The following is a 27,947-nucleotide window of genomic DNA, read 5'->3' on the forward strand; positions in this document are numbered from 1 at the left end:
TCAGGGCTCGGGAACAACGCCGATGTCCAGAAATCAGAAGCTCAGCAGAAATCAGAGTGGAGCGAGGCGGCGAAATCCAGCAGACAAAACAAGGTCGTGACACGGAGATCAGGCGTGGAAAAGACACTGGACACCTACTAGCATAGAGCTTTGAGTAATCTGGCCCTGAACCAGTGGCTGGGGGGTGCTGAAGCAGTCCAGGAAACGGAAACAAAGCATGAAGCCTGTTGTAGGGGAGCGGGGCCAGACGGGGACAAATCATAACAGATAACCGACTTTTACATGTTATATTATGACATTATTTCCCTACTCCTTGAAAAGAAATCGACCACACCGCTGACTTTCCTTCTCTGCGACAGTTAAACGTCCCACAATCCTTTGCTGCATCACTTTCACAGTCACATGACCAAACAAATTACCCTGCAACCAGTTATCAGTTATTACATTTTGGACCGTAGCGGCATTAATACCAATAAATCGTTATAAGCTCAGCTCATTCATTTTCCTTAATGACTGAAGGTGAGAGTCTTTTCGTCTTCGTTTTTTTTTTTTAACAAAGTTTAAATGTTTCGCTTAAACTTGATATTTAAAGCTCGGCTAAGCTGGAAGAAAAAAAAAATCCACATTTAGGAACCTGAACCGATCACCGCGAACAGCATCATTACTTTGTCATTCAGACCAGCTGGGTGGTGAGCGCTCTATGACATGCAATGCTCTTATTTTGAAATAAAACAATTATATTTGATTGTTTTTTTTGGGTGGGAAAAAATCGAATGAATGGACTTTTTTACGGTAAAAAGGCTTTAGAGAAGTTTCAATGGTTTGAATTTTGTCTCACCAATGTAGATTACCGTATTTTTCAGACTATACGTCGCTCTGGATTATAAATCGCATCAAAATTGTGTCGTCAAATGTACTTAAGGGCCGAAAAATGGAAATAAGATAAAAAAAAATTCCTTTTATTGGCTCCACAAATTATGATCATGCATGATTTTAATTAAACAATTTATTGAAATTTTCATTCAGATTAAAAACTTAAACGAGGTTTTGCATCTTTTGTCGTATTAAAAGATGGTCATCCCTTTTGCAAACTCTGTTGGACGCTACTTAATTACTTTTTTTTGTCTGTTCTCTGCAATAGTAACAGAACTTGAGTCAGTCTTTCTTTGAAAAGAGTCGCTGTATTTAGGTAACTTTTAAAAAATTAATGAAAAGCCGATTTTGGCGCGCTAATAAAGTGTCCTTTTCAGTAAAAGTCATTGAACAAACGTGGTCCTATTTATACTAAGAAATTAAAGATACTTTGTGTTGCACCTAACATTTTGCATTGTAAGACAATTTTTACTTATCTGTGACACTCTTGCCCTAATTAAGAATAAAAAGTCTCCATCTGCATTACTCACACAAAATCAGTCCAGTGGGCCACACTTTGGATACCCTTGCTGTAGACCATGGGTCTTCAACGTTTTCCAGGCCAAGGACCCCCAAACTGATGGCGAGATGGAACGGGGACCCCCTAATTATATATATTGTATAAAATTGTGTTACATCAAACTGGTCCTATAGTGCCATGTGTAAATGTACCTTGTTATTGTGCATTCAATACTAAGACACTCAAATAATACACAGGTTCATATATTCATGTTTTTATTTTAAACATGTGCGAGGCACAGTGAGTAGGGTGGCCATGCCACTGCCATTTATAAACATAAATAAAACAACACAATAAACTGATACCTGCCAAGATCAACAATGTCTGTCAATTGCATGCAATCATGCATAAAAGCTATTTAAATGGACATTTTTAAAACATAAATGTGAAAAGGAAAATAAGTGATGCTTGTTAGTGCCACTGGCATGCATAAACATACCTGTTATATTGCATACAATACTGAACTATTAACATAACTGACAGATTCATGTTTTAATTTTAATTAATTTATTTATATATATTTTTTTAATTCAACCAAAACTTTCGCGACCCCCATGCAGTACCTCCGCAGACCCCCTAGGGGTCGCGGACCCCCTGTTGAAGACCCCTGCTATAGACAGTAATGTTTACTTCTTGATTCATGCTGGTGAAGATGAATTACCATTCAAATTTGATATATAAGTCGCACCTGAATATACGTCGCAGGCCATAGGCCAAACTATGACAAAACGTGCGACTTATGGTCAGAAAAACACGGTAATCTGCTTTATCAAATGTTTTATTCATCCGCTTGTTTTGTGTAAACTCCGGCTAATCTACCAGCTCCATCCAGATGTAAAACCTGCTTTCTTTCACAGGTTGCTTATACGCAGGTTAGCGTGTCTGCAGCAGCTTTTGTTAAGCTTTTTTTCCCCTCTGTGTGCAGAATCTGCAAAACATGGACGAACGGCGGACAGTAAAGCTCGGGGAAACGTATCGGAGCTTCGCGGAGGCAGAGAGGAGAGTCATCCCCATCGTCTCCAAATGTCTAGACGGGATGGTTTCTGCTGCCAAGTCGGTAGACGAGAGGCGGGTACGTTTGGAACCGAAAGAGAAAACCTTCGTCTTCAAAATAAACTCAAGCCTGTCAAAAACTCCTCCTTCCTCCTTCATCGTCCCCAGGACTCCACTATCGTCGTGGAGTCGTTCAAATCGGGCTTCGAGCCGCCGGGAGACTTTCCCTTCGAGGACTTCAGCCAGAACCTAAGCAGAACGGGCTCGGACGGCACCATCAGCAACACCCCAAAGGCCGAACGAGACCTGGGCCCGATCCCTCGATCCGAGGCGAAGCAGACGATAGGCAGAAGCAAGAACAAACTCTGGCTGTTTGGAAAGAAGCCAAAGGTAGCCGAGAGAACGACGCGTCTGTTGTTTTTACCTCACTGCACCCAACTTACTCTCATCTGTTGCAGGGTTCCTGCGGATCCTTAAAAAGTCTTAAAAGGCATTGAATTCTGTAATATAAATCTAAGGCCTTAATTGGCATTAAAATGTCTTAAATCAGTATTTCTTAGGTCTTAAAATTGTTACCAGGTCATAAATAGGATTTTATTTTTGTAATCCTTACCAAACAGTAAAATAATTGACACAATTATAATTTTTTTAAATTTACCGAACGGCTCAATGTAACCATTATTGGTTCCGTCCCGATAGCGGAACCAATAAAAACTGTTGCGGCCGGACCATAGCTGCGAAAAAGAGTTGGCACTGGTTATGTTGTGGTTTTTAAAACTGATTTATAGTTTGTTTTAGTAGGGAACAAAACAAAGTTTGTGAATTCAGTTCAGTAGTTGTTAAAAATATATCTGTGATTTGTGTTTTTTAGCTTTCTTCCTATATGGAATGTTTTAAAAAAATTTTAAACATGTCTACTGGGCCAGAAAGTAATAGTTTATGTTAAAATAAACATTTGGGTGAAGTTGTCGCAACCAGGTTTATCTTGTTTATCGTGAAGTTGGTCTTAACTTTTTATTTCAATAGCATTAAAAAGTCTTAAAAAGTCTTGAATTTAACTTGCCTTATGCTGTAGGAACCCTGTTTTGTTTTATGAACATTTTTTTCTCACTTTTCCAGCATTTCTAACAATGCTTTGAAATCCCTCCTCTGTTTCAGTCTTTGGACCCGCTTGAAAAGCGCAGCGTCGGTCACTTATTAACCTCCTGCAGTCGGTTCATGTTTAACCAATCAGCTGCCTCGTGGTATCAGCAACCTGTTTGATGGATGGGGCGTGTGTTTGTGTACACGGACCCGTTTGTTTAACGCTCGCTGGCCTAAAAGCTTCAGATCAGGGTGGTTTCTATGATGATGGGCTTTGAATTTGTGCTGAACAGGACTTTGAAGGCTATAGCTTGAATTAGAGACTTTTATTGGCGCGACTGAGACAAAAAGACAGTTTTTGTTTTTTAAAGAGCTCCGTTCTCAAATAATCGGCCTTGATTGAGTGCCGGTGTATGACATAACTTCTGTTAAAAGACACAAAGTGGAAGAAATGCGGAAATATCCAACAGGAAACCAATTCGGATATCAACTTTATTTAACTGGAGAATGTTTTACGTTTAAAATATACGGCCCCCTGCCGCATTAACTAGCACCTCTGATGGAAAGAGGCATAGATTAAATCATTTTTTGTTACGTTGGCTTTAATTTAAGCACGTTTTGTCAGCGCTTTGTTTTCAACAGAAACTCTCCCGGCACAGTTATTGGGCCTCCAAACAACCCCTTTAAATTAAATGTAAATGGTATTTTTTTTAAATGTCTTGTTTTTTTTAAAAGTTAGAGTTTCTAGAAATTTTTAATTGGTAATCCCTAACTTTTTGTGTTTCTAAATTATAATGTGACCGATTAGCTTTAACTACAAGGGTAGATAGGGGCCCATATTTGTGTTATTTGGGAATTATGGCAGAAAAAAGGATGTGAGTCGCTCTCACATATAGAAAACAAACTGGAGTAGTGGAAAAATAACGGAGGTAAATCTAACAGTTGTCTCCATCTGACCCCCCCCCCTTCCTGCTCCTCACCAGTCCCCTTCCTTTCTCCCTCCTCCACCACCTTCCTCCTCCTCCTCCTCCTCCTCCTGTCATCAGCGCTCAGCTTCCCAATTCTTCCCCACGCCACGCTTCAGCTCCGACCTTGTAAGCCACTATCTGTCTGAGATTAAGACTACATTACCCAAAATCCCTCAGAACATAAGAGGTCTGAGGAGAGGGGTGAGACAAGACGTATCCATGAGTTTGAAACCGGTTTGTGTTTGTTTTTCTATTTTTTTTTTTTGTCATCTTATTTCCGTCCAGGATGTCTGCAGGTTCCAGTTTTCTGTAAAACGTCTAAAATGTAGGTTTTAGACGCCTTAAACTGGATTATGATTATATGTTGGTCTAGTACAGGGGTCAGCAACCTTTACAGCCCCAGGAGCCATTTCTGCCTTTGGTTTAGAGCCACAAAGGATAAGTGTGCATCCAAAACTTAATGATCAGTTTTTACAATATATACTACAAGAAACATGTTATAATAATAATCTAAAATGTTTTATACGCTTATTAAATAGAGGAAAGCCTTGGATTCTTACATACATTGCAAAAAGGGAGCTAAAAGTTAGTAAACATTTCCTGAAATTATTGTATTTCTCCTTGATTTGATCATGCAAGTTTCAGTGATGTCCCATTGGAAACCGATTTTCACACTTAAAATAAGAACAACTCATCTCCATGATCTAATGTCAAGTGCAGATGTCTAATTATCTTATTTTAGGGGTCAAAATACTCATTCCATTGACAGATAATCTTATTTACCTGCTAAGTCTGAAGATAAATAAACAAATTTGAAGAAAATATTATATACATTTAGTTCCCTTTTTGCAGTGTGAGAGAATAAAGTAATTTTCTTTAATGCAATATAAAAAAAATGTTTTCATAGAAATGACACCAAAAACACATCAGCCAGAAGACCAAAAAAATTTACCCTACAATAAATATTCCTTACATTATTGGTTTAAAAAAGGAATTAATTTATTACCTATAGATTTCAAAACATTGCTCAATCCTTATCATATTTGGCCGAAAGTTATTAAGAGCCACAGGCTGCAGACCCCCGGTCTAGTATAAACCAACAACCCCAAAACGGCCCAAGAACCTACAGACAACCCTGTTGTGTTATTCTCCTGATTCTCATTTCATTTTCTGACACTTTGTCATCTCTTCTCTTTTTTTTAATTAATTTTCTTTTTTTTGTGTGTGTGTGTGTGTGTGTGTGATTCCTTGTTTATAAGAGAGAAGTTTCTTCCAATCACAGAGCTGAAGATCCCCGGTGATTGACAGCGTGTCGGTGTGTTGAAGGTTTTTTGGGTTTATGGTTGCTGTATTGTTGTAGTTGGTGCATGCGGAGCTGCAGACAAGGTTACCTACAGGGGGGGGGGGGGGGGGGGGGGGGGGCTGCTGAAGATGTTGCTTTGGCTTGAGCCTGCAGTGCTGTGTGGGTGTGTGTGTGTGTGCGCTAACACTGCCAGTAAGCTGTGAAAACAGTGCTTGGAGCCTTCAGATGGTTCAACATAAACTTGTAAATAACACTCAGCCTCAGTGCCAACCTAAATCTGGGATTGGCTGGTTTTCCATGTGTAGCCTTTGAGTTTCGCTCTCTTGGATGACCAGAAATGTTTCTCACTGTTTTGTTGTTTCTAATTAAACCTGTTGGAAGAAAGGAGATGAAGAAATAAATGGTCACAGTTTAACAAATCAGGCTGTCCCATTTAAAGACAGCTATTTATATATATTTTTTTATAAGCGTACCAACTAATTAGCTGGTAAAACTCAAGTATTTTAGCGAAGTATATTGAATACTTGGCGCATGGCTCGGTGTATGACTCTCACCATGTGATAACCTTGAGTAAAAATACACGCCCGACATTCACACCATCACTGGATTTACACAAAAAAATATCAAATAAAATGAGTAAAACGATCCAACTGGTTTCATTTAAAGTAGAAACACAACAATGATGCTTATATTATAATATATCAATCATTACAGTAATAAAAATGCTATTTCTAATATGAATTTATTACTTTGATTTTGATACATAAGCTAAAACATAAGTGTGTTCCAAATGACGATCCAAATTCCTGATTTCACGATGTCAGATATATACTTGTTTTATTATAGGAAATGCAAACCTTTGTGTAAAAAAAAAAAAATAATAATTTCTAAAAAATGTACGACTTTCGACATCAGAAAACATCCAAGTTTTCTTTCTCGATTTTTTTTTATTATTTTTGGAAAATAATCTAATTGTGATTTTTTATCTTAATATTGCGATTGCAATTTAATGAGATTGTTGTTTTTTTAGTTTAATTTATCATGTCTTTTTAAATATATACAAACAACAAATCAATCTGTTTCATCGCTGTGCAGATCAGGTGCTAAAAGAGCCGCTGCGTCTCAACTGGGAGCAGAAATAATTGCGTTCTGCCTACGATATATTTCAACCAAAATTGCGATTTATTTTAGACTTTTCTCAGCATTCACCACAAGCAACAAAAATGGCCTTTAGATAAAGATGTTTGTAAACAAGGCCTATTTAAAACAAGAACTTTTAATGTTTTTATTAATCAGAATATTATTCAAGAAAACAGCTTTTAATTGATTTGGACATCAATCCTTGTTGAACATAAAGTGAAACAAGCAAGTCTAGGTTTTAAACCAGCACTTAATGTTGTGGTGAGATTCCTGAAAGTTTCTGGCAAAACAGTATGATTATATAAACTCTAAAACAAGTAATAAAGTTAGATTATCTCACTGCTGAAACTGTCTTTCTGGAGGCAAACACACTTTAAACATTTTACTGACACCTAAAGAACGCGTCTGATTCACTAATTGTTACATAGCCAAAAATTGCAGACCTCTGCAATTTGGAAATTGCGTTTTTTTATTTTGTTTTGATTATATTGCAAATGCGATTAATTGTGCAGCTATCATATAAGCTGATAGCAGAGGAACATAAAGAAGCATCCACCCAAATGATAATTGATAAACACGATTTATTTGGTACATTTATTGGCCATGTGGCAGCTAGCCCTCTGAAATTTACTCGCCAAACGGAAATTTTACTCACATTTAGTGTCTGGCAAGTGTTCATTTTGGACCCTGTCTGTGAAATTTATTTCCCAATTTCAGATTTTTTTTGATTTTGTTCGTGGAAATTTACTCCTCTAAAGCCAATAATTCATTTTCTTTATTCCACAATGGTCCTAATACAATTTTTGAGGAGGGAAATTATTAGAATAAAAGCATACACTGCAAAAGGGAACTTAAAGTAGGTGAATAATTTCTTGGAATTAGTTTATTTATTCTTAATTTGAGCAGGTAAATCAGATTATCTGCCAATAGAATAAGCTTTTTGCACTTAAAATAAGAGCAACTCATCTATATCATCTTATTTCAAGTGCAGTATATCTAATTATCTTATTTTGTGCCAGCGTGGTGCCAGTGTCTCTGGCACTGTTATTTTGGGGAAACCCTGCTTTAGACGACCCTGAATTGGATCGCTTTGTGTTTATGTTGTAAAATGTTTCTGTAAATACCATGAATCTATGATACTTTAACTGGAGGTTATCGCACTGTAAGAATCTAAAACCAGCTCATGCCTTTATTAGATTAGTGTGTAAACGTTCTCATTTTTGCTTTGGCATTTCTGTTTTGATCTTATCCGAATGTTTGACATCCTGATTGTAATTTTAACACAAACACTCATGGAACAGTTAACTGTTTGTTTTTTTGTTGTTGTTTTGTTTTCTGGTCACGGATCTAATGACCACTAACCAGAATGTTTCTTTTCTTACTTTAATGATTAATGCTCAGTGGTCTGTTAAGATGGTAAGTTGGTTTATTGCTAAGTAACGTAGTGGGGAGACCCAGCAGAGCAGCTAACAGCACCTGTAGCCTTACCCTGTAGGATCTCCCTTAGTCTCCGATGCACAACATGAAGCCAGTAGAAAGTAAAGTAGCTGCTGCACCGGCGCAGTTAGAGTAGTTCCCACTTCGTACCGCGTTACAGCCTCACGGGCCGAGTGTTTATGTGCAATAATAACATTTTATTATGCTTGAACATGGGCGGAAATCACAGGGGGGACAGGGGAGTCTAGCCCCCCTCCAGTCTGAGGAAAAACGTTGATTTGTCCCACTTAATAAATCGTTAAAGGAGCCTGTATTTAGAAAAAATTTAAATATTAATGCAAAAAAGGACATAAAGGGTTCATTTAGGCAGAACCGTACATTTATACTTTTATTTTATTGTTTCTCCCCCACCAACAAAAAAATAAATAAAGGGAATTTCCACCCTGGAGCATGACCAGCACCTAATAACTCATCACTAACTCTTGTCCACACAATCCTGCAGACCGATCGACTGCTCTACCGGGCAGGTCACATAAAAAACTAGTATTCAGTGTAAAATCTTTGATTTAAATTAAGTTTGAACAGAACCGTTGTGCTAATAATTTCATTGCAACAATAGGAGGGAAAAAAAACAGATCCAACTGCAGTTAGTGGTTTAATTACTAGTTTTACTCGGAAGGCAGGAAAGCTGTGATTGACCCAGGGTTAAGTTATAAGCAGAAGGGTTAAAAGCTTGAAAAACCATTGTGGTTAAAAAAAAAAAAAGTTCTGTGTTTACTGTGGTATTTTGAAGAAAACGAATGAGAAAAACAATCAGGGCTAGACAAATTCTAATATTAACATCTTTTTAATTTACCATATTTTTCGGACCATAAGGCGCACTAAATATTCCTCCCAGGTGTGTAATATCACTCCTCCACGTCCACAGCTCTCTATCCGTCTCTGTGAGGACAGAGTAGCTGCACTACACTGCTCTGTTTCTAACATAAGGCCAAAATAAACATTTATATAGAATTAACTTACTAGGTTTATTGTTGCTAGCGCGTACTCCAGCTGCCTAAAGGCTCCCACATACTCAGGCGTTCTGTCCACATATTGTGAGCTTGGAGGACTCCATGCTGACTCTCTGCAGACGTTTTACCTTCATACTCCAGCGTACTGTTGCCTACATTTCTTGTGGTAAATTCCTACAATTCCCAGACTTTCTGCCATTGGGACGAAGCGGTGGAACGGATGGTAAAATGTGTGATTAGCTAGCTGAGCTCCTAGAGCCGTTTCTTTACCAGCAGACTCCCACCTGTCAGGGAGAACAGAGAGGGACTGTGATGCTGCTTTCCTGGAGAACACCTGATTGGAGCAGCTCAGTGCATCAAGCTTGGTGTCACATATGAAACAGTTTGATGTAAAAACTCCCTGCCTCCAGGAAGTTGTAAAAATGTAGCTGTGCACGTACCTGTGGAGGTACACTGCAAAAACGGAACTAAAAATGAGTAATATTCTCTTAAAATAAGTGTATCTGTCCTTGATCTGAGCAGGTAAATAAGATGATCTGCCAATGGAATAAGATTTTTGCTCTTAAAATAGGAACAGCTCACCTCCATCATCTTATTTCAAGGTGCAGGATGTCTAATTATGTTATTTTAGGGGTCAAAATACTCATCCCATTGGCAGATAATATTAATTACCTGCTCAAATCAAGGACAAAAACACACATTTTAAGAACATTCTACTTATTTTTAGATCCGTTTTTGCAGTGTATGCGAGTGAACTACGTCTGAGTCTGTTGGGGCCTTTACATGAATGCACTTCTAGTTTAAACATTACAGTCAGGCAGTCTTGTAGACAGCTCAGGGGTCCTCAGGTACTGACAGTGTACCGTAATGCTCCGAATATCTATTGAACGTTGCTTACCAAAGTCATATTTACACATTTTAACAGATTTTTAAGCACATTGTGCCACATAAACTCAACCAGTAAGCAAAACTTTAATCAAATATAAGGGACTCCATCAATTTTTGAGAAGATTTAAGGATTTTATGTGCGCCTTATAGTCTGAAAAATACAGTAACCTGAATAATATAGTCAGTTTGCCGCTACCAGTGGTGTGTTCTACGATGCCTGGCTTGTACTGACCCTGTTTCTGATCTCCAGGTGCCTTCCCTGGAGGACTTCAGCCACTTACCTCCTGAGCAGAGGAGGAAGAGGCTGCAGCAGAAGATCGACGAGCTCAACAGGGAACTTCAGAAGGAAACGGACCAGAGGTGAGACGTCTCCACCGCTTCACTGCAAAAAGGGAACTAAAATTAAGTAATTTTTTTCTTGAAATTAGTGCATTTTTTCTTGATTTGAGCAGGTAAATAAGATTATTTGCCAATGGAATAAGATTTTTGCACTTGAAGTAGGAAAAATTCATCTCCATCATCATCTTTCAAGTGCAGAATATCTAATTATCTTATTTTAGGGGTAGAACTACTAATCCCATTAGCAAACAATCTTATTTACCTGCTCAAATCAAGGAAAAATACACAAATTTCTAGAAAATTTTACTTACTTTTAGTTCCCTCTTTGCAGTGTTCATATTCAGCGACGTCACAAAAAAATGTTTCTGGGTTCCTTATCTGCGCGTTTCTCCCTACCAGGGACGCTTTAAACAAGATGAAGGACGTCTACGAGAAGAACCCTCAGATGGGCGACCCCAACAGCCTGCAGCCCAAGATCTCCGAGACCATTTGCAACATGCAGAAGCTGCGCTCGGAGATCCACAAAAATGAGGTAGAGAGGGAGACGCTTGGCTTTTCTGGTTGACCCTAAACGCCACGTGTTCCTTCACCTCTCCCGTTGTTCTTCCTGACAGAGCTGGCTGTCCGAAGTGGAAGGCAAGCAGAGCTCCAGGGGAGACAGGCGACACAGCGCAGACAACCACCATCACACTCCTGGCAGGGAGAGGTAGCGTAAAGACGAGATTGTTCTGTTCGTACCCCGACTGAGGGATTGGTGCCGGATCGGCTCCACCGTCCAACACCTGTTTTTGTTGAAGGTTTTGTGTTTTACCGTAGGCAGCGAGAGGCTAATTGGGAGCTAAAAACAGTGTTTAAAGCTGATAAAGACCTCGCTGCAAAAACGGAACTAGAAGTAAGTAAAATGTTTTTAAAATTTGTGTGTTTGTCCTTGATTTAAGCAGGTAAGATGATTTGCCAATGGAATAAGAATTTTGCACTTAAAATAGGAACAATTCACCTCAATCATCTTATTTAAAGTGCAGTATACACTGCAAAAAGGGAACTGAAAGTAAGTAAAATTTTCTTGAAATTAGTATATTTTTCCTTCATTTGAGCAGCTAAATAAGACTATTTGCCAATGGAATGAGTATTTTTACCCCTAAAATAAGATAAATTGATATCCTGCACTTGAAATAAGGTGATGGAGATGAATTGTTCTTATTTTAAGTGCAAAAATCTTATTCCATTGGCAAATAGTTTTATTTAGCTGCTCAAATCTAGGATAAATACACAAATTCCAAGAAAATTTTACTTACTTTGAGTGCCCTTTTTGCAGTGTATCTAATTATCTTATTTTAGGGGTAAAAATGCTCACTCCATTGGCAGATAATCTTATTTACCTGCTCAAATCAAGGACAAATACACTAACTTTAAGAATATCTTACTTATTTTTAGATCCGTTTTTGCAGTGCTGGATTCATCACGATTAGATCTCTAGCCGAAACAATTTATTAGTTTTGAAAATGTCTGGTTCAAATTTACAGTAAATTCAGATTAAACTGAGGAGCATTTTGGAGATTTTAGCTCGTTGAGCGTTATACACATGGTATCAGATATAATTTAATGAGAGTAAAATGATGTAAGAAAAAGTTTGGCTTCCACAAGTAATTGTCTTAGCTTTTATTTTCACTGCAAAAGGGAACTAAAAGGAAGTTAAATTAGTATATTTTTCCATGATTTGAGCAGCTAAATAAGACTACCCCTAAAAAAAGGATAATTAGATATCCTGCACTTGAAATAAGATGATAGAGATAAATTGTTCTTATTTTAAGAGCAAAAATCTTATTCCATTGGCAAACAGCCTTATTTACCTGCTCAAATCAAGGAAAAATACACTAATTTCAAGAGGATTTTACCTACTTTTAGTTCCCTTTTTGCAGTGTTCAGTGAGTTTATTAAATGTATAAACGTTTTACAACACGACTATAACGGGACATTGTCCTGAATTTGTTTTCCAAGTTGCGTTTATAGCGGATAAATTAGTTTAAACCCGGTTACATGTGTGGAAAAACCCTTAAAACAAATTAATCTTTTATTGCAGCTCCGTAACTACTAAAACACGACTTTGAGTAAATTTATTCAGTTGAGAAAAAAACCCTCTTATTAACAAATTGTTTCTTTTAATTCTGAGAAAACCTCTTGGACAGCCTTTTCTCGTGGCTGGAGGATACAGAGATGGGATTTTGCACCGGCGCTTTAGATCAGGCGTGGCTGAGTCTAGCCCAGAGCCTGGATCCTGCGTGCTTTAGATGTGGCCCTGCTCCAACACGTCTGAATTACTTCCTCAGGATGTCATCAAATTGTGCAGAGGCCTCGTTATGAGCTGTTTATTCCACTCAGGGCTGCTGAACCAGGCTAAACGTCTAAAACAGGCTGGGCTCCGGAGGACTGGAGTCGGACCCGAGGTCGTCCACAGTCCTTGGTGCTCTTTGGTGCGCTCTTCTCTTCAGCTCAGCTAGTTTCCGCTTTTTTTCTTTACAGGGTTAAAGTCTTGAAAGTGCGGAAAAAATTGACTTTTGTGATGTGGCCGTTTTGGATCACTATCGTTAAATTTAAAATCTCCTGCTCTTTGAAAGACTTCATGATGTCATCCAGACCTTTGGAAGAAGCCCGCAGCATCACGGGTCCTCCGCCGTACCAAATGGCTGCTTTTCCACGTAATAAAAGTCCAGATTTCCACTTATCTGATGAAAACACACAGTTCTAGTCCCAGGAGGGTTTGTTCTCTGAGCATCAGGTGGCCTGTGGATGGAGTCTAATGCTGGTCCAGCAGTGTACACTGCAAAAACTGAGTAAAATCTTCTTAAAATGCGTGTATTTGTGCTTGATTTGAGCAGGTCAATAAGATGATTTGCCAATGGAATAAGATTTTTGCATTTAAAATAGGAAAAACTCATCTCCATCATCTTACTTTAAGTGCAGGATGTCTATTTATTTTATTTTAGGGGTCAAAATACTCATTCCATTGGCAAATAATCTTATTTACCTGCTCAAATCAAGGACAAATACACTAACTTTAAGAACATTTTACTTATTTTTAGATCCGTTTTTGCAGTGTATGGGATGGCTCGTACAAAATATCGTCATCCCATACATTGTTGGAGTCTTTGAAAAACTCAAGAGGATTTTCTCCAAACACAAAATCCCAGAACATGTCAAACCAAACAGGACAGAGGCTGGTGCATCCCAAGGACAAAACCCCCAAATCTAAGATGAGCGGAGTGGTGTCTGCAGTTCAGTCAGTGAGGAATGTTCTGATCTTTATATTGGAGAAACCAAACAACCTCTCCACAGACGCATGGCTCAACACAGGAGAGCTGCCTCCTCAGGACATGACTCTGCTGTCCACCTACACCTTAAGGACAAAGGACACTCTTTTGAGGACCAAAATGTTCACATTTTGGACAAAAGAAGACAGATGGTTTGAAAGGGGCGTGAAGGAAGCCATCTACATTAAGAGAGAAAAAACAACCTTAAACAGAGGAGGAGCACTTAGGAGTAAACTCTCAAAAATTTATAACACAGCTATAGGATTAATTCCAGCCAATTATCACCTCAATGTGATCAAAACATCGTTCCTGTAAGCCAGGCCAATAACGACCCTAACGAGTCCTCGTTACAGAGGAGTGTACCAGTTTCGGTTGAATTTGCATGTTATCTAAGCCATTACAAGGCCTTTGTTGGGCAGTAGTATAAAGCTTGATGCTCCACGTTACTCCAGACTTTTTGAATTGAGAAAGCTTCCTGGAGAGGAAGTGAAACATCTTCAAACTTCGGGAAAAAGTCCAGTTGCTTTGTTTTTTTACTTTTTTGGAATAGAGTCTAATGTTTGCTATGGAGACTTGGTGACCCCACGGTAGCCCTCTTTGCGGCAGTTCCAAAACATTACATATAAAAACATCTATAAATGGCTGTAAAATGTTATATCAGACGGAATTAAAATGCAGAAGTCATCTCTAAGACCATCAATCTGGCTTTAAAATCACTCAGGGAGATCAAGCTGCGATGCATTTTGCAGAGTGCTAATAGTTGAGCAAAAAAATACTTATTTCTATTAATTATGTGTATTTTCAAGACGAACTAATCCGGATTTAAGTCCCGTGGGTGAAAGAAACGGGGCTTTGTGTCATGTTTATATCCTTGTGAAGCAGAAAGTCGTGCATCACTAGTTTGTTTTAAATTTTTATTTAATTTATTGTGTTCAAACAAAACAATTAAACAAAAAACATTCTAAAGTCCTGAATTAACTAATTAGAAACTCGTACAAAACTGGTCTGTGTAATAACTAGAAAAAGCTGTTCCTGCATAACAACGAGTGAGAATGCTAATCTGCAGAATGATTTGAGCAGAAGATGCAGAAGATCCCTGCAGAAGAGAAAAAGTAGCTGAAAAACATTGAAATCAGATTTGAAGAATTTGGAAAAAAATGAAGAATTTGAAGGGAACGAGCCGAACATTTTGATACCAAAATTGTTGAAATCGGTTGAAGTATGCGGGAGTAGTTAGACGGCGACGGAATAATAATAAGAAGAAGAAGAAAAAGAAAAACGGGAAAACAGTTACACTGATAATAAAAAAAAAAGCAAACTTTGACTTTACCTCATTAGTTACATTTATTTTGAAGTATTTGACTTTAATAGAAATAATTAGTTTTCCCTCATTAAATAAATGGACAGTGTGACATTACACTCCTCCAGTATAAGATTAACATATTTTAAAGCTTCTTAGGTGTTTTCTTTTTGTTTTTTTCAGAGGTCACACAAATCTGTCCACATGTGTGTGCAAAAAAAAAAAAAGTATTTTCTTTTAGAAATAGAAACACTTTTATTGTCCCAGAGTGGGGGGAATTCTGGGAATTTATGTCTCGCGTTTTCCAGGCCTGGAAATAGACGCACGTTGGCCTTGCTGGAAACATTTGTGGACTGAAAGTCTTCAGACATGAAGCTGCTGAACATTCCTCCGTCTGTTTAAGGCCAGCAGACCAGCGGTTATTTGCTTCTTTGAGTCAGTGCTGTCTGTCGGTGCGATGCGTTTGTTGATTAACTGACTCCGAGCTGTCGCCTGCTTCCCGGCAGCCCTGAGGGCAGCTACACAGACGACACCAGCCAGGAGCACCACACGCCGCGCCACCGCCCCGCGCAGCCCGCTCAGCCCAACCCCGACCCCCATGAGTTTGACGACGAGTTCGACGACGACGACCCGCTGCCCGTCATCGGACACTGCAAGGCGCTCTACTCTTTCGACGGTAGGGAGGAACAAAAGCAGCCGTGTTTAGGTGCAAGAGTAACTTGCCCGGTTTTGTCCAGACGTTTCGCCTTTTGCTTCATATCTGAAGGTTATTTAGTTGGAAATAACAGCAGCTTTAGCCTGAGAGCAGGATCAACACTGCTGATGATTTTCCTTTGTTCTGCAGGTCAGAATGAGGGGACCCTGAAGATGGCAGAGGATGAGGTAATGTTTATTTTCAGTGCTTTACTAATAGTAGCAATGGCGCCATCATGTGGTCTCCCGCAAAACAGCGTCTTTAGGGAATGAAATAGATGTTTAAGGTGCTGCACGTCACTTTGCTAATTGGCAAGGTGTCGCCACCGGTCTGTACTAACTCTGCAGGGCAGTCAAACTTTTTTACAGTAGCAGGCCACACACTATCAAGTAGGAGGGTGCACTTATTCCGGTGCCCGAGCCCCGAAGGGGAGAATTTTGAAAAACAGACTCTCCCTGATATATTTTGGAAGCTTTCAAGACAGGTGATTATTTAAAGAATAGAGTCAGAGTGCATGTTTCAAATTCAATAAAAGGCAAAAAATGTGATTGATCAATTCTTCAAAAACATTTCGTTTTTATCATTATTCTTAAAACATTATTTTTTCACATGATGTTATCATCATGTTTTAACAAGGTAAGGTAATCTCCATTTGCAAAAAAGTTGTTTAATTTGAATTACTAGCACCACATAAAACAGATCAGATTAGGTGAGGTCTATTCATCTTAATATTATTATTATTCACAGTTCTGTTCTAAAAACGATCGTAACATTTCTTCACGAACAAAGTCGAATTTTTATGATTAAAAATACAGGGTTGGAATTTGAAGTTGAATTTACATGTTTAATTTATTTCAGTCATATCGCTCTTTTCGAAATCTCTTATCTCAGTTTAATTTCACTTGCACTCATCACACACACACGATATCATATCATCGGCGAGGATTCTATAGACAAACACAAAATGCATCCCCTGAAAAACTTTGATAATTTGCTGCTGTAATATTATATTTTATTATATGTAATATTATAGATTTTTCAGAATAAAAAGCTAACAGATGTGCATAATCAAAAAATATCAGAAATACAATTATAGAGCATTCAGTATTGTAAGAAAGCCCACACTGTTTCTGGATAAATACATTATTGTATGAGTTAAGTTCTATTCCGTTTTATGCCTCTTTCCTTGTAATTTTGAAATGTCCCATGCTCCTGAATGCACCATAGCTTTCTGACGCTCGTGAATGCATCACACTGGTCTATGAACGCGGTGCTGTGCACGTTTGATCTTCCGCTTAAAAAGCTTTGCAGTTTCAAAACTCAGGTCGGCTCTCACGGTTTTATTGCACTTTTCGGCATAACACCGGTCTGTGTTTTGATCGGAAAAGTAGCATCTCGGTTGGAACAAGGAACCCAATCACTCGTTAATGTTGCTCTCAGTGGAGACAGATGCTAAGCTGATTTTTGGGATGTATAATCGGGGAAAAGTAGGCGGCGGCAGGAGCTGCTATAGACGGCGATTTGCCGCCGTTGACCGGCTACTTTTGACTGCCCTGACTCTGTGTTCATTTCTTTGACAACTGATAATCTAAAGCAATCTTCTAAAGTCTGTTCATCTGTTAGGAGACATGGCTTCAGTAATTCTGTCATCTTGGTCAGGATCAAACTCTGATCAGTCGTTTTTACCCTTCCTGGATGCAGCAGCAGATGTTGGTCAGGTTTCAGCAGATTGCTCCGCTTTCTCTTAACGACCTGTCCCACTTGGACATTTTTCTGTGTAAAACACATCGATCCAGAATCAGCAACAGGGATGTTAGTGAGGCAGATTTTTGTGTTTGTCCATTAAAGGACAGATGAGAAATGATGCAGCGTCTGGATTTGAATCTGGGAGTGACGTCACGACCCTAACAATCAAGGTTGATTTTTAACGCGAGTGCAAATTGAGACATCAATGCAATGGTGCAATGAGCAGAGTGCAAAAGATGCAGGAGTAAAAATGATTGTCAATATATGTGCATGTTGGAGGAGGGAATGGTACAAATGCACATACATGTAAGATAAGATAAGAAGACTTTATTGTCCAGTGGATAATAACACTGGAAATTTGCCTTTGGCAACTTGACAGTCAGCCCGCACATAAAACAGACACTAAATGCAATCAATAAATAATCACAACACAGTGTGACGAGTTCAGAGAATGCTGGATTAAATTAGCATTATATGCGGTGTTATGTACATGAGGTAGGCATTAGGGGTGTGATGATACATCAATCCATAGCGATATATCGATTAAATGATTAACGATCCAATTACATCTTTGCAAAATAAAAATATCGATCCATATCGTCATTTTAAGATGCACCTTTATTTTGAAATTCACAAGACGTGAGTCTATACTGATCTATTATTATTTTTGTATTTTATGCTATTATTATTTTTATTTTAAAAATGGTACAGTGCTGTTTTAGATTTAAATGTCATACCTGTAAGAAGGTAGGGATAAAATGGTCAAATCATATATTTTTTAGTTTTTTTGTGAGTTGATCACATAAATAATAGTTTTAGATGGGCAGATGATATCGCATCATATCCATTGTGAATTTAATTAAATCAAAATCGTACCTTAGCAGACTTTGTGATATCAGCAAATATCGTATCGTCATCCAAAACAAATCGATATAACATCGTATCGTGATAAAGCTGGTGATTAACAGTATATACAATATGAGGAGTATGGAAATGGAGAATAATGGATAAACAACTGATGAGTGGTAGCCAGTAAACCGGTGGCTGAATAGAGGCGGTCCAATTACATTGTTGTAAAATGAAAATATCGATCCATACTGTCAGTTTTAAGACGCACCTCTGTTTTGAAATTCACCAGACATGATACTATAATGAACAGGTAATCTATTATTGTTTTCTATTATTATAATTTTATTATTTTAAAAACAGCAGAGTGCTGTTTTAGATTGAAATGCCTGATACCTGTAAGAGTTTAGCTTATTTTGTCAAAATTAGATATCTATGCGGCACATTTTTGGCTTCAAAGTCAGATGTTTTATTCACCACCGTGTATTTTAACACTGAGAGTGGCTAACGTTTTTAGCCAGTTAGCCTAAACGTCCCTCATCTCGCCACCCGCAGGTCCTGTACGTCATCGAGGAGGACAAAGGCGACGGCTGGACGCGGGCGAGGAAGCAGAGCGGGGAGGAAGGCTACGTCCCCACCTCCTACGTAGAAATCACCATTGAGAAAAACAGCAAAGGTGCCGTCACCTACATCTGAAGCCTCTCTGTCTCCTGTCTCTCACTTCCTCCATCTTTGCCTTAAGCTCGGCGTAACGCCACAAGAGACGCTGCGCGGGGAAAACCACATCCAAACACATGCATGGACCTCTGCTCTGGTTTTTATCCCGTCTCTTTACCTCTGGGCCTTTTGCTTCCTCTGTTCAGTCGGCCCTGTGTCGGAGGCCTCTGGGACAAAATGGACCAACCTGTTGGTATTTTGTATTTGAGTAACTTCTGTCCCCTATGAGCTTAGTATCAATCACATTACGGTTCATGTTATATATTAGAACTTATTTTTTTTTGTTTTAAGTCAATCTTTTAATTATTCTTGTCTTTTTCTCTAAAGGAAGTAATCAAACTCCTGGATTTTAAGCTGTTTTTGTGTATTTTTTCTCTGTTTGTGTGTGTGTGTGTGTGTGTGTGCATACGTGCACTTTTTTGTTATCTGTGCCATCCTGCCAGTATAAGTGGATTCATGCTGCAGTAACGCGCTCTGAGGAGAATCAGGAGAAACCCCTTACATTGCAGTTCTGATGCAGTTTGCAAGAGTTCATTTCATGCAGTTTTTATTTTTATTTTTTTTTAAAGATGATCTCATAAGGAAGATAAAGAAAATGTAAGAAGACTTTTTCTGTTTTTCTTCCTGCCAACAACTCCCTCCAGAAACTAAGCTGTTTACGCCTTAAAAGCTTCATGGAAAATTGCATTTTTTCATTTTATTAAAAATGCAGAGTTTAATTCAGTTCAGGCTTTATTAAGCTTTAACCTGCCACTACTGATTTTAGCAAATGTATTCCTCTTTAAAGGTATATAGCCACGTTATATGATTAGAAAAGACCAAAAACCATTTGATCATGATAAAATAAGGTTTTATACACCAAGTCTCCATCTTGATAATGTTCTGATGGTCCTTTTTGTGGATAAAAATAGCCTCAGCACTGGGCGCAATTAGCAGATATAAACAGAGATGGCGCCATCTAGTGACAGTATCGCAGAACTACTATAATGCCGGTTTGCTTAATTAATAAATTAAAATTACCGAGCCTGACCTTCTGCAATGCCTCACAGTAAAGCAGCAGCTCGGCGTGATCGAAGACCAACCGTTATTAATTAAATAAAACGATCTACAGAAACTTTTAAGAGCCTCATATCAGAACGTTTACTCACGTCAGTCAACTCTGGTCACATTGGCAGGTTTAGCGTTCGCTCTGGTGAACATCAACGTTCAGACTGTATTCCCAGAGACATTCCAGTATTTTCCTTCTTGGAATCATATTTTTAGCACTTTTTATTCCACTAGATCTTGGACCTTTATTCTTATTTTCACTGGGAGATGCTAATAGCCGTTAGCCGCTTCCTTGTTTTAACCCCTGCTGCACATGCTCAGTACGTACTTCCGTTAAAATCGTAAATATACATGAGCGGTTTTATTTACCAACAAACTGAGCGAAAAACAAAGTATAAAACACCAAAACAACAACTAATATGTTGTACGCAACCAGAGTGAGCTACTGACATATAAATAAATAAAATAAAAAGTCAAATAATGTGGCTTTGCACCTTTAAGGACTACACAACCCAAAAAAATAGAGGACCAGTTTTTATCAGAGTATAACTTTAGGTCAGTTAAACATCTGTAGATATTAATCAGGTCAGCAGTAATAGAGGGTTGTTCATCAGCGTCGGCTGTTCTGGTGTTAATAAAAATTAACAGGTGAACTAAAGGGGCAACAAGGAGACGACCCAGAAACGGAAACGGTTCTGCAGGTGGAGGCCACAGACCTTTTTCCCTCCTCGCTTTTTGACTGATTTTCAGGACCCTACAGAGTTTGCACAGGCAGTCCAACCAAGTCAGGATGTCCCATCATTACGTATTATAGCCAGAAGGTTTGCTGTGTCGCCCAGCATGGAGGAGACTCCAGGCGGTTACTCTAGCAGAGCTGGACCGGGCCTTTGGAGGTCCGCTATCCTCTTGTAGGCCCAGTGCTCACTGCCCAGCACCATGGAGGTCCACCGGTACATCAGAACAAGATGTACCAGAATCGGTTCTGCAGGATCGGTTCTGCAGGGTCGGTCAGATCTATGGAGGGACACACAGACCTGCACTGCAAAAATGGAACGAAAAGTAAGTACAATCTTCTTGAAATGTGTGTATTAGTCCTTGATTTGAGCAGGTAAAAAGGATTATCTGCCAATGGAATAAGATTTTTGCACTTAAAAAAAGGAACGGCTCATCTCCATCATCTTATTTCAAGTGCAGTTTATCTAATTATCTTATTTAAGGGTTCAAAATATTCATTCCATTGGCAGATCATCTTATTTACCTGCTCAAATCAAGGACAAATGCACCCATTCCAAGAAAATTGTACTTACCTTTAGTTTCCTTTTTGCAGTGTGCACAGGATGAAGGACGCCATTCTGGCTGCCATCAGGCCCTGGTACCTTATGGCAATCAGTCCGTTAGCTTCAGCTGGGAAAAGTCTTTAGTTGGAAGCTGAGTTTTAGTAGATTACTTTTTAAAATCCCCAAAACGAACAAATTTGAGAGAAAAAGATGAAAAAGATTTTTTTTTTTTAACTGCTGCCTAACGTAGTTCCTAAATATTCCTTAATAAGTGAAAAAACGCCCCAGACAGAGTCTCTCCTGCAGAACATGATGTTTCTGAGTCTCGATGTGCAGTTCAGGTTCAGCTTGTCCAGCCTGACACACAAACATAATTTATTCATACGATTGGCATGAAGAAAACTGAACAAGAGGCTTTAACCTGGTGTTTTTGGTGGCAGGAAGAGAACCAACTATGACAATCTATTAAGATTTGCTTTTATGTTCATTGAATGAATTTTGCTGGATAATTTCAATAATTCAGAGGTTTTTTTTTTCCTGTGCAGCCAGCTGTGCGGCAGTCTGAGCCTGAAAGTCACCAGACTCACTGCCGTGTCCATCCAGGGAAAGCTGTGTCATCACTTTAGTGTAAAAGATAATTTTATCCCTTAACCTTCTGAGCAAAAACTCCAAACCCGAGCTTTTATCCATCGAGCTAAACAAATTCAAACATTTTAAAGATGACCCAGCGATTTATTTTATCCCAGTGTGCTGCAGGGGAAAAAAAAACTGACAATCCTTCTCTGAAAGTTTTATTTTTTTTCACTTTAAACTATTTTCTCTGTTCAGGTTTTCTGTGTTTTTGTTTTATTTCATAACGGTCTCTCTCCTCTTCGTGACTGCAGGTTCCTGAGGGCTGCAGAGTGGCCGGGCGATTTGATTGGCTGGTGGAGGGCTCACGCTGATTGCCGCTAATGATTGGTGGTGGTCGTGGGGGGGGAGTCTAAGAGACGGAGGGGAAGTAGAGAGATGAAGGGGGGGGGGTCTGCATGTTTCTGTGCTCATGTCTCCAGAATCAACAGGTTACATTAACGCCATCTTCATTTCCGTTAAAAAGCATCCTGATTGGCCCTCAGGTCACCTGAGTTCAGGGCAACAGGTGCAGGAGAGCTCTTCCTGACGGGGTGGTGACAGACGCAGGCATCTCCACTGCAAAAAGGGAACTAACAGTAAGTAAAATATTCTTGAAATTAGAGTATTTGCCCTTAATTTGAGCAGATAAATAAGATTATCTGCCAATGGAATGAGTATCTTGACCCGTAGAATATGATATTTAGATATTCTGCACTTGTTCCTGTCTTAAGTGCATAAATCTTACTCCACACTGCAAAAACCGACCTAAAAATAAGTAAAATGTTCTTAAAATTTGGGTTTTTCTCCTTGATTTGAGCAGGTAAATAAGATTGTCTGCCAATGGAATGAGTATTTTGACCCCTAAAATAAGATAATTAGACATCCTGCACTTGAAATAAGATGATGGAGATGAGTTGTTCCTATTTTTAGTGCAAAAATCTTATTCCATTGGCAGATTATTTTATTTACCTGCTCAAATCAAGGACAGATACACTAATTTTAAGAAAATTTTGCTTATTTTTAGTTGCGTTTTTGCAGTGCATCGGCAGCTCATCGAAACGTGCCTGCTCAAATCTAGGATAAATACTCATTTCAATAAAGTTTTACTACTTTTAGTTCCCTTTTTGCATCGTACGTTTCAGCCTTCGCTCCGACCCTCTTCTTAACGGATATTGAGCGAGCTGCGTTAAAGCTTCACATCCATTAATTATTTAAATCTGCAGGAAGAAACCAGTTCAGACCATCTGAGTCTTACCTTTAAACGGCTAGAAAAACCTCAGTTTGAGCAAAAACTGTGAGCAGACATCACGTCGTTCGCAATCCTAACTTTGTTAAATCTTTTAAAAACTCCTGCAGAGCAGAAGCTTATTTGATGGGTCTAGAATACGCAACGCATTTGGCTGTTTTTCTCCTGCTAAATATGGCCTGGGACTTTAGTTTGGTTAATAAGAGTCATCAGGCCCTATCCTCTTCCATCCGTTAATCAAAAAATGGTTTGAGGTTCTGGTTTGAACACGATTGGGATCTTTAACTGCGTCTTCTGATTTATTTCTGCTCCTGGAAGGGACGACACTCGTGAAAACCTTTTCTCTCTCTTTTATGGACGATGCCGATAATTGTCATGTTGGCGTCGTTTTTAAGATGAATGTCAATCAGAACTGAGAAGATATTCTTTTGAAATTGCTGCAAACTTGAACGCTCAGTTTTTGCGTGATTTCAGGGACGTTACAGATTAAGAGAAAGCAAATAAAAACTACGCTTTAAGAGGCGATATATTAAAAACGTATTTAGAGTTCTAGTGCAACCATGAAACAATGCAAAGGTCTCCCTGATTGGAATCGCTCCATCTTCATTGCACACCCAGTCACGGCCAATTAAATAACGAGATATTGCCTGACAGGCTGCTGCTTATTTAACTTTATTGTCATTTTCAGCACTACAAGCTGCACATTATCACCTTTGCATAATGACTTTAGCCGACTGCATGACATTAATGTAATTTATTAAGATCAGCACACATTTTTTAGCTTGAAGAAACACTTAAAATGAAAGCCTAATAAATAAATGGCGATGAATCGGGTCTGTAGTGGTTTGAAGGCTGGTCAGACCTGCAGTACCACCCGTTACGACAACAGGAAGATTTGCTCTACCTAAGCTTATATCTTATTTAGAGTAAAATCCCTGAACCTGCCACATTACTTCCCGTCTCCATGGAAGTTTTCATTTCCGACTCGGTCTGTCTGGATTTTCCACTAAGCAGAAATTACGAGGAAGTTATTGAGACGCGCTGCCAGCTGTCACTACCCCGTATTCATAGCATGTTTTGACCCAAATCTCTCCTCTGTTGCCGCGGGGCTAATTATTATTTAATTTCTGACCATTAAAGCTGCTTTTAGTTAATCCTAGCAGCTCCCTGGACTTCCTGTGGGCGTTTCCAGTGTTTTCTGCCACTAACAGCTCCATCTCACTCCTGTAATCATCTGTGCTCTGTTGGTGATGTCTGCCTGCCTGAGCCACTCTGCTTCCTCATGCCTGCCTCCATCCTCACCAAACCGCATGTCTGTGGCGTCGTGTCATCCAGGTGAATGTCTGGCTGCGTGTTGCTCCCATGAAGCATGATTTCTGTGTGACGTCTCTCAGAGGCCAGTAGACAGACAGCAGGACTCTCAGGTGGAAACGCCGCCCCTCCTCTTCCTCCCCCCTCCTCTTCCTCTCTTTCCCTCCTCGGATGTTATTCCTGCGGTCGACCAGCAGATGGGAGCCTTCCTTCGCCGAAGCACCACCCAGCTCCAGCTGGACTGGGCCAGAACCAAAAACAGGAGCCGGAGACCCTGCCTTAAACTGTGTTCTTTCATTTGTTTTTATACGCTTGAGGGATTTTTTTTTTTTTTTTTTTACACATTTTGCTGTGACGTCCAACTACATCTCCCATCAGCCACCTTGGGTGCAGCCTTCGCCTCCCTAGAGACGTTCCGTTTCACGTAATCAGCCGTGTTTGTGAATGTGACGACGCACACGCATGTGGCAGCATCATGTATGGAATGCCAAGCGGGCCAAAAATGTCCTGCCGTGCATATATGGCTGCGTTACATGTGTTAGTTTTTAATCCACTGAATGATTTGTACATATATTAAAAAAAAGGTCTGTGTCACGCTGAATGTTCTGTTTGAGTTGAAGAGATGCACTTTTGCCCTGAAACAGCGTTTGAACCGGACTAAATGGGAGACGAATGAAGGAGCGACGGCCTGTGAGACGTGTGAATTTTTCTGAATGACCACTAAAAACAAAACAATAAATAAATTAGACCTGTTTTGTACTCTTTTTGTTATTCAAAGCAATTACTTTACTTTTGCATGACTTTTTTTTTTTTTTTTTTTTTTTTTAGATTTTTAATCCATTTATCTCTCTGCTGATCGTTGTAAGACGGTCTGTCTGAAACGCCGATGAACACTAGAACCTAAACATTCAGCCTCTTGAGGAATGATGTGTAACCAGCAGCCGGCCGTGCTTTTGTTTCTGTTTCTCTGACGAAGCTGTGAAATGTGCAGTATGATGCTGTAGGTGTTGTTACTGCGACGTCCTCCTCGCCTTTGTATGTCTGACAATTCTGCAGCTGTAAGACTTTTACATATCAGGACTGGGATATTTGTACCCTCTTCCTGGAATAAATCTGCTTCCCTGTTGCCTTTATGCAAGTTTTAACCTTAAAACATCTCCGTAAACATTAAACTCCTTTAAGCAAATTAGTCTGAAAATTATTTTTACATATTTTTTTTCTTTTTCCTGACCTCGGGTTTGGGTTGATTCGACTGCACAAATGGTGCAAATGAAAGATTTCATGTCCTGCAGCCCGATGGATTAAATTAATGGATCGTTTTTGCAACTTCAGTTTTTTTTTTGTTTAACTTAGGCCCAGAATTATTGGTCTGGTTTGGACTTCAATTTATTAATCAAGACGTTTGTTTGTAATAGTAAATGAAGATAAGATGTAAGAAATTAGTTTTTGCAAAAAATACCCTTTTTAATTATTTGTAGAATAAAATATTTAATTTTTGTGCAGCTTTTTGCATGTTTCCACAGATATTCACTGGAAAAGTAACTAAGTCAGTGAAAATTTCTTAAAATGAGTATTTGTCCTTGATTTGAGCAGGTAAATAAGATTATCTACCAATGGAACGAGTATTTTGACCCCTAAATAACAGGTTTCCTGCGGATCCTTAAAAAGTCTTAAAAGGAATTGAATTCTATAATATAAAACTAAGGCCTTAATTGGCATTAAAATGTCTTAAATCAGTCTTTCTTAGGTCTTAAAATTGTTACCAGGTCATAAATAGGATTTTATTTTTGTAATCCTTACCAAACAGTAAAATAATTAACACTATTATATATTTTTTAAATTTACAGAATGGCTCAATGTAACCATTATTGGTTCCGTCCCGATAGCAGAACCAATAAAAACTGTTGCGGCCGGACCATAGCTGTGAAAAAGAGTTGCCACTGATTATGTTGTGTTTTTTTAAAACACAACATATAGTTTATTTTAGTAGGGAACAAAACAAAGTTTGTGAATTCAGTTCAGTAGTTGTTAAAAATATATCTGTAATTTGTGTGTTTTAGCTTTCTTCCTATATGGAATGTTTTTCAAATTTTTTAAACATGTCTACTGGGCCAGAAAGTAATGGTTTATGTTAAAATAAACATTTGGGTGAAGTTGTCGCAACCAGGTTTATCTTGTTTATCGTGAAGTTGGTCTTAACTTTTTATTTCAAGTGGCATTAAAAAGTCTTAAAAAGTCTTGAATTTAACTTGCCTTATGCTGTAGGAACCCTGAAATAAGATAGTTTGATGTAGTGCACTTGAAATAAATTGGAGACAAGTTGTTCCTGTTTTAAGAGCAAAAATCTTATTCAATTTGCAGATAATTTAAAATTCAAATCATGGACAAATGCAGTCATTTCAAGAAAACTTTACTTTTAGTTCCTTTTGCAGTGTTCTGATGATCCACAGGCTCTTTTTCAGACCGTGGTCTGAAAAAAAAAACTATTTATCACATTCCAACGTCACTTTAACCCTGAATCTGCTTTGGGCGTGAACAGTTTTGGGCTTAATTGTAAATGTTTTCTAACTTTCATTTTTCTTTTAAAACTACAAAAAGCATTTGCATCCACAGTTGACTTTTGTCTCTCTCTGGACTCCTGCTGGCGCTTGAATGTTTCATAAAAAGGATTCCTGGCATGGACGTCAAACGAACGCTCAGGTTGCAAAGATGTCCAGGTTTCAGTGGTGTGAAATTAAAAAAATTTAAATAAAAAAGCAGTAAAAGTTTCACCTGAGAAGCTGAAAGAAGAGGATGCTTTAGCGTTGAACCTTTTGCTCCAGTAAGTAAACGGACGCAGGTAGAAGGTGTTAGCAGGGTAGAAATGTGTAAATCTGTGTTATAACCACGGCAGCACTTCGTTCTCATTGTTCTTGTTCTGCACATTTTTTTTATTATTTACTTTGAATGTAGACAAATACTTTGAACTTAATACTTCTTTTCCTCGTTGAAAATGTTGCTCTAATAAAATAAGCACCAGACAAAAATGAGTTTTTGTTTCTGTGAAAGCAGGAAAGACGTTCAGCCGACGCTCAGATCGTAAACCGTATTTATTGCATTTTATGACAGATGTTCATATTAATATAAACATTAAAATTCCAACTTTTTTACAGCTAGTTTTCGCAAAAATATTTACAGTCTAATATGCTTTAAATATGTACAACTTTGTCACTTAATGCGTTTTAGTGATTTTTCTTTAGTGAATTAA

At 38.6% G+C, this 27,947-nt stretch overlaps 1 protein-coding gene across 3 annotated transcripts in view; it reads left to right on the top strand.

The window, feature by feature from the left end:
* Nucleotides 1–22,515, top strand: part of fnbp1l (formin binding protein 1-like) — a 77,193-nt gene extending 54,678 nt beyond the window's left edge. The window contains exons 8-17 of one of the 3 annotated variants that reach the window (XM_036140819.1): nt 2,358–2,504; nt 2,594–2,815; nt 8,321–8,335; nt 10,508–10,617; nt 10,996–11,128; nt 11,211–11,302; nt 15,711–15,880; nt 16,049–16,086; nt 19,046–19,166; nt 22,416–22,515. In XM_036140819.1, coding sequence (XP_035996712.1) covers nt 2,358–2,504; nt 2,594–2,815; nt 8,321–8,335; nt 10,508–10,617; nt 10,996–11,128; nt 11,211–11,302; nt 15,711–15,880; nt 16,049–16,086; nt 19,046–19,166; nt 22,416–22,423 — 1,056 coding nt within the window. In that variant the 3' untranslated portion in view covers nt 22,424–22,515. Of the gene's footprint in view, nt 1–2,357; nt 2,505–2,593; nt 2,816–8,320; nt 8,336–10,507; nt 10,618–10,995; nt 11,129–11,210; nt 11,303–15,710; nt 15,881–16,048; nt 16,087–19,045; nt 20,026–22,415 lie in introns of those variants that run through there. The other 2 variants (XM_036140818.1, XM_036140820.1) reach the window with 2 other exon arrangements.
* The last annotated feature ends 5,432 nt before the right edge of the window (nt 22,516–27,947 follow it).

This window comes from Fundulus heteroclitus, chromosome 9, assembly GCF_011125445.2.
Source record: "Fundulus heteroclitus isolate FHET01 chromosome 9, MU-UCD_Fhet_4.1, whole genome shotgun sequence".
NCBI lineage: Eukaryota > Metazoa > Chordata > Actinopteri > Cyprinodontiformes > Fundulidae > Fundulus > Fundulus heteroclitus.